Source organism: Gaeumannomyces tritici, assembly GCF_000145635.1.
Source record: "Gaeumannomyces tritici R3-111a-1 unplaced genomic scaffold supercont2.11, whole genome shotgun sequence".
Taxonomy (NCBI): domain Eukaryota; kingdom Fungi; phylum Ascomycota; class Sordariomycetes; order Magnaporthales; family Magnaporthaceae; genus Gaeumannomyces; species Gaeumannomyces tritici.
This window is the reverse complement of record NW_008804555.1, coordinates 27705-34256: the sequence shown is the minus strand read 5'-3', so window position 1 is coordinate 34256 and position 6552 is coordinate 27705. Positions and strand designations below refer to the sequence as shown.

At 57.1% G+C, this 6552-nt stretch overlaps 4 protein-coding genes across 4 annotated transcripts in view; 2 read left to right on the top strand and 2 right to left on the bottom strand.

The window, feature by feature from the left end:
• The window catches only part of GGTG_13243 (hypothetical protein), a 4855-nt gene extending 3992 nt beyond the window's left edge, over positions 1-863 (top strand). Inside the window, exon 3 of the mRNA XM_009231149.1 lies at positions 10-863. Coding sequence (XP_009229413.1) covers positions 10-775 — 766 coding nt within the window. The 3' untranslated portion in view covers positions 776-863. The remainder of the gene's footprint in view (positions 1-9) is intronic.
• A 1456-nt stretch (positions 864-2319) lies between these two features.
• On the bottom strand, positions 2320-4698 carry GGTG_13242 (hypothetical protein; the record flags this gene model as incomplete). The annotated part of the gene is made up of 7 exons (XM_009231148.1): positions 2320-2499; positions 2699-3043; positions 3193-3311; positions 3687-3903; positions 4205-4235; positions 4325-4434; positions 4519-4698. The coding sequence occupies 7 exons, from the start codon at positions 4696-4698 to the stop codon at positions 2320-2322; spliced, it is 1182 nt and encodes a 393-aa protein (XP_009229412.1).
• Positions 4699-4932: 234 nt separating this feature from the next.
• GGTG_13241 (hypothetical protein) lies at positions 4933-5380 on the bottom strand (the record flags this gene model as incomplete). Its single annotated transcript, XM_009231147.1, has 2 exons — positions 4933-5016; positions 5084-5380. 2 exons carry the CDS (start codon positions 5378-5380, stop codon positions 4951-4953), a joined length of 363 nt encoding a protein of 120 aa, XP_009229411.1. The 3' UTR covers positions 4933-4950.
• A 402-nt stretch (positions 5381-5782) lies between these two features.
• On the top strand, positions 5783-6453 carry GGTG_13240 (hypothetical protein; the record flags this gene model as incomplete). Its single annotated transcript, XM_009231146.1, has 2 exons — positions 5783-6239; positions 6308-6453. The coding sequence occupies 2 exons, from the start codon at positions 5783-5785 to the stop codon at positions 6451-6453; spliced, it is 603 nt and encodes a 200-aa protein (XP_009229410.1).
• Between the last annotated feature and the right edge of the window lie 99 nt (positions 6454-6552).

The following is a 6552-nucleotide window of genomic DNA, read 5'->3' as shown; positions in this document are numbered from 1 at the left end:
GACGCGAAGGATAACTATGGCCCGGACGCCGCTGTCGAAGGCCGCCGGGAACGGCCACGAAGCTGTTGTGCAGCTGCTGCTTAACGCGGGCCAGGTCGAGGTCGATGCGAAGGAAGGGTCCGGCCGGACGCCGCTGTCGTGGGCCGCCGAAAACGGCCACGAAGCTGTTGTGCAGCTGCTGCTTAACACGGGCCAGGTCGAGGTCGACGCGAAGGATGGGTCCGGCCGGACGGCGCTGTCGTGGGCCGCTTATAACGGCCGCGAAGCTGTTGTGCAGCTGCTGCTCAACACGAGCCAGGTCGAGGTCGACGCGAAGGATAATTATGGCCGGACGCCGCTGTCGAAGGCCGCCGGGAACGGCCACGAAGCTGTTGTGCAGCTGCTGCTTAACACGGGCCAGGTCGAGGTCGATGCGAAGGAAGGGTCCGGCCGGACGCCGCTGTCGTGGGCCGCCGAAAACGGCCGCGAAGCTGTTATGCAGCTGCTGCTTAACACGGGCCAGGTCGAGGTCGACGCGAAGGATAAGGAAGGCCGGACGCCGCTGTCGTGGGCCGCTTATAACGGCCGCGAAGCTGTTGTGCAGCTGCTGCTTAACACGGGCCAGGTCGAGGTCGACGCGAAGGATGGGTCCGGCCGGACGCCGCTGTCGTGGGCCGCCGAAATGAACCGCAAAGATGTTGTGCGGCTGCTGCAGCAAGCCTTTACTGAAAATACTCGCACTGTTCCCACAAATGCAGCCCTGTCAGATGGTTCGACGGAGGTGAGGATACAATAGCTAGTAATTGTTTTGTTCTGATTTCTTTTTTTAAAAAAAAGGGACCGGAAAATCGTGACAATATATGATCTCTATTTTAATTCCAGCATGTTCTGGTATATTCTATCCTTAGCCGTGCTCTTTGTTTTTCCGAGCCTGTTCGTCCTCTTTATTTATTCTCATTTCTAGGTTAACTTTAAAATATCCTATCCATCTTTGCATTCTACATCATGGAAGGCACAGTTATTTGAGCCATTCTACAACGGAGGAGCACAGAAGCGGGCAAGCTAGCGGCTTCCAAATGCCACTCCAGCCGGAGGAACGTGCGCAGAAGGCTGTGCCTCCCCGGACGGTATGGGCCGGATACTTCCGAGTCCAACACGGCATCCATAAAACTCTGGCTGGATAGAGTGTCGCTTTCGGAAGCCGCGAAAATTATAGCGCTGTCGGCCAAGAGGTACAACAAAAGACTTGGTCCATATCGCGGTCGCGAACGACGCGTGCACGAGGTAGCAGCGAGCCTGTATCAGGGCGCGTCCAAGTGGAGCTCGCCTGGGCCACGCTACCGCCCCATGCAGGGTTCGTGCAAGGTTAACGGCCCACAGCCCCTCAGCCCCAGAAAGCTGCATTTGGCGGGAAGGCAGGGCTGGATGAACCATGCGGCAGGAACGACAGCCAGCAGAATAACTTCTTGGCCACCCACTGTGACACAATGACATAATTACAGGTGCGAAAGGGTCAACAACTGAAACAGGGACAACTCTCCAGAAGTCACACGCGTCCGCATTCTAACACCCTATCTGGAAGCAATCAAGCCTATACAGTGCTTCACTCGTCCTCCACCAGCATCAAGCCCTGCACGATGGAGTCAATCGATTGAGCGCGCCGGTCAGGTAGCCCGACGATTGACGAGGGCCTCGCCGTTTTCCTTCTCTGTCCCTGCAATAGCAAAGGCAGCCAGAATTATAACAAAATTTCGTCAGTTTTGCAGCTAGTACAGGCCCATGCTATTTTATCAGGACGGAAGCGTTGAAAGCAATGCAACCCGAAAGATGCGGCATGCATAATTGGCTCCGTGATGGAAGGGGAAATACTCCGTCGCTGTGCATCGTAATGGGATGGTCGTAGGCGCCGCGGAAGCATAGGCTCGTCGAGTAGATTGATGCGAAAAACCGTCGAATCGCTGCCTTACCGCGCCGGATCGAGTACTACCACCGCGGGAACTGGCTCTGTAGCGTAAGAGACGCTAATCTCGAAAGTCGCGCCAAGCGTATCGGGCGAGGCATATAAAACCTCGCACCGCTGCCCCCGAAAAACACTCTACCTGGCATATAGCAAATAACGGATCATAGGCCTCAAAAGGTTCGCAAGCGCCGCTTGCGCGGGTGCCCGTCCCTGCACCGACTCGCCCTAAAAAGCTGGTTGAACTACAGAAGAGTGGTATGGAAGGCACCCGCAAGCAACCAAAAGCCGGCAGGATGCGCGCTCCTCCTTGCGCTTTTATTAGGTTTTCGACCCCATTCCTGCTAATATTTATCGGCACACATTCGTTCCTTTTGAGAACTTTATATCGTATATGCAAGCATCCGTCGAAATGCTAGTTCGTGGAGCGTAATGGGCTGGCACACAGTGGCCTGGCAGAAGTACAGGAAAGGCTGCGGTCGGCAGCCGCAGAGCAGCATTGTCTTGCCCTTGCGGGTCGCCTTTGATCCACGGCATTCGGTTTCGTTGCCGTGGCGCCATCGCTTAAACGCGTCGTGGTCGAAAATTTAGCGGTACGAGCCTTGGTGCAAATCGCCGGGGGAACTTAAGTCCCCTTTTTGTAGTATATCACGCGGGTATGTAAATTCATCTGTTTTGCTCGTCTTTTTTTTAACTTCTGTTGCACAATTACGTTTATGGAAGCATAACTACCAGCTCCGCGGAAGGAGAAAATATAAATACAAAAGACTTCTCCCACATCCATCCAAAACCCAGCAGGGCTTTCCTTGTTGCTTCCTTATTTCTTGCCATCTGCCTGAAACCCCTCGTTGTAGGCTGGTCCTCCTCGTTATTATCGTTCAGGTAGTTTTCCAGCGATTTGTCGAGCTGCATGCCCCTGAAGGGGTCGCTGCCGGCGAGCAGGTCGATCTTGGAGCCGTCCTCGGGCGAGACGCGCAGGGCGTACAAGGTCGACGCCACCACGGGACTGGACATCTTTTGGTAGTTGAAGATGACGACGCTGCAGGCGCCAAAGATGGCGAGGAAATGGGGAATGTGCGCATCCGGCGGAACTGCGTGGCCCGACGTCTGTTGATTCGGCACATTCCGGTTGGTCAGGGGCCGATGCCCTCTTTCACCTGCTCCCCATTTGGGGAAAAAGGTTGGATTTGACTACAGGTAGCAATCACTTATCGGGAAGCTCCCGATCGGCGTGGCGCTCCATGAACGGCCTAAACCCGGGCTTCGGTACCGCGGAAACGCCGCGCCGTAGCGGCAAAGCCAGCCGCCTCGAAGCTTAGGACTTCGGCAAAAGGCAGGCTATCCTGCTTATTGTTTTTGGTAACATGCTGTCTGGCTTTTTGTGGGCATGGAAACAGCGTTTTAAAAGCTCAAACCAAAATCAGACCGCAGCTCTGGATGCGCTTGGAATTTCATTAATGCAATTAGAAATTTCGAAAGGCTAAATTAATTTTTATCGGATTTTATCCGAAAAAATCCCCACAAAAAAGTTTGGATCTGGGCGTTCTAACCCGCACCGATCTCAACACTACCAACAAAATCTCGCGACAGCAAAAGTCGGCTCCCAAAGACCAAAGTCGAAATCGCGGCATCGGATCAGCAGTATCCCTCGTATCGGTTCATCTACGGCCGCAATTGCCTCAGCTCTCGGCTTCCTCATTTTTTAGCTTCCTTATTTTTTAGCTTCCTCAGCGCCCGCACAGATGCCCACCACGCGCGACCGAGCGCGGCGATGAGCATGTCGACGGCCAGGAGTCGCTCGCATCATCGGCGCTGCCGACGAGGACGTCGGCGAGGGCCAGCCCGACGCGAACGAGGACTAATCCGACATTGAGCCCACGACCAGCGCCAGAGCCTCGGGAGCAGACGGTCGCCACCAGCCCCGTCTTGCTCAAGGCCGCGGGGCAGATCGGCGGCGGATGGTACGGCTAACCAACAGGATAAGCCACAAAGCCAATGCAAGTACCGCGCACCCGCGACCGAGGCTGGAAATGCTGACGGCCGATCCCTGCAACTCTCGCAGGCGCTCCTCCGCCCGTCCGGCATGCTGGCCGATATGGGCGAGCTCGGCTCGTCATTGGACTCGATTTCCAATCACCTCAGCGTGCTATCCCGGCTCAGCGACACCGCCTGCGATGCAAGCAAGCCCTTTTGTGCACAAAACGATGCGATCACGGCTGACTGACCACTCATGTTTCCCCAGAAGCTCGAGGACCAGACGAAACATACCGACAGGTTGGATGCCGTCGCCCTCACCGCACTGTTAGGACAACTCCCCTCCAACAAGGAATATCGTGCCAGCGCCGCCCACTACCCGAGTCCCCACCCCCACCCCGTCGACGGTCGAACCTCCCGAAACCGAAGAGCTCGAGTACGAGACCAGGTGTCACAAAGCCCTCCTCGATGACGGCTGCAGGCCGCTGTTCCACGCCGGCCTCCTCACGCGAGTCGAGGCGAACCTGGACGCGTAGGGCGACTTGCTACGGTCTTGGGCGAGACCCCGACGCGACGACGCCGGATTTGAAGGACTGGCAGGCTCTCACCAGACAGTGGGACCGCTGGAGGGAGTTCCGCGTGTGGCAGCTACGCGGCAGGCGGTGGACGCCCGGCTTCGACAGATATCTCAACGCGCACCGGAGAGGGCCGCTGGCCCGCAGTTCGAGGAGGTCACGCGCCGGCTTTGGGGACGTGAATTCGCTGGGGCGCGGCGTTCGAGTAGGCATGACGTATCAGACGGGGGCGTAAGGTGACTGGCTGATGCCGAATCGACGGCTTCGGCGAGCTAGGATTCCCGTGTCGCAGGCTGGAAGCCTGGGGATCCAGACTGATACATAAAGGCGAGCGTTGATGATGGCGGGGCGCTGCAGCTGCCTGTGATAGCGCAGCTTCACCTACGAATCATTGACCCCCACCATGCGGCTCCCGTTCCGCAGCCAGGGCAATAGACGGCGCTAAAGGTGAAATCTAGCAGGAATTTAGCTCGCAGTCGCAAGTTTGAGCCGGCTGCCGTCGCTCCTGACGGACCGTGGCCCAGCACCGTTCTATCCGCAGGTTGTAGAGAATTGTTGAATAGCAAATCTACGATACACGAACTCTGCCACTGCCCACCGGAATAGTTAACCGAAAATGCCTGGCGCTTCTACCCATGCCGGTGTGGACGGCCGACATGCCCCTGGCGTCTGTAGTGTTTGGTGTCCGCAATGTCCTTACCGCGGCCAAACCTTCTCGATGGCGACTAGCAAACGATTGGGTCTTTGCGCCTTGACCACCTAACAAGTCAAGGCGATTCTCGAGTTTGGCCGAGGCCGCGACTATGGGAGGCGGAGCGTTTTCGACGGCTGAGTCGGAGGCAACCACAAGCGCCATGGTTCCTTGCATGGAAGTGTTGTCGGTCGGCGTGTCCATGATCGGGACGCGGCAAATGCTACAATAACCCAAATGCGCGGCCGTAGAGCGCGGGTCGAGTAGAGATGCTACCTGGGCTTTAGTGGAGCCGTGGATCGCGGCCCGCTCCGAGGCGTTGACGGGTCGGGGACAGTTTTCTTCCCACGGTTCTTCACCGTGACCGCCCGCCAGGAATTGCAGCTTGGCGGGTCGACGATTTGGCAGCAATGCCCCACCGTCGAATCCAGCAATTCCCTACGCTTTTCCAGACATACCCTGGCTCGCCGAATCCACCGCTGGACCGGCGGTCGATTGCCGTGCGCCGTTGATCGATGCGGCCCGGGAACCCTAACGCCCAAGCACATTCAACACTAGTGCCCCATGAGTACAGGCATGGATACACGTCTGCCTACAGCCGCAATGATGTCTACGCTTCGGGGCACGCCCGCATTCACGTCGGGAACAACGTCTCGACCGCCATCCACAATTACTGCGGGCGTGAACGGCAACGCCTGTCTCGCGGCCCTGCGGACCACCGACCCCAGACACAACAAGGCACGGATCGAGGGGGACAAAGGCGGCTTGCTGGACGATGTTTACCAATGGGTCCTCGGCAACCACGAACTCCTCCAGTGGCGGCAGGGCGACCAGAACAGGCTGCTATGGATCAAAAAGGACCCCGGCAAAGGCAAAACCATGCTGCTGTGCAGCATCATTAACGAGCTGGAAATAAAAGGTGGCCCCTGTCCTATTTCTTCTGTCAGGCAACGGACCAGCGGGGAGACATCTCTCATGGCGGCGAGGGGGCATCAAGCGCATTCGACGGAAGAAGTGGGTGGTGGCAGCGGGGGCCCCAGGCGCATCGAGGTGGGTGGCGGCGGTGCGTTGCGGTGAAAAGTGAATAGGGAAACCCAGTGTGTGTATTCAGATTCACTTCTTCTGGTCCAGTGGGTGGGAAACGCCCTATATGTACAGAGGGGCCTGTTCCTCCCCCCTGCCCCATGACGCACGGTACTGCTACAAGTGGTGCATGTGTTCAGTCACGTGCTCACTTTCAGCACGTTGGTGGCTCTGGGACCAGAGAAGTGCCATGAACAGAATTCCGTTCTCGGTTTTTTTTCTTCTCAAACGCTCAGAAATCGGAGGGAGGTGTCGCATTTATTCTACGGCTGAGCATGGAAAGAGCACCAGGG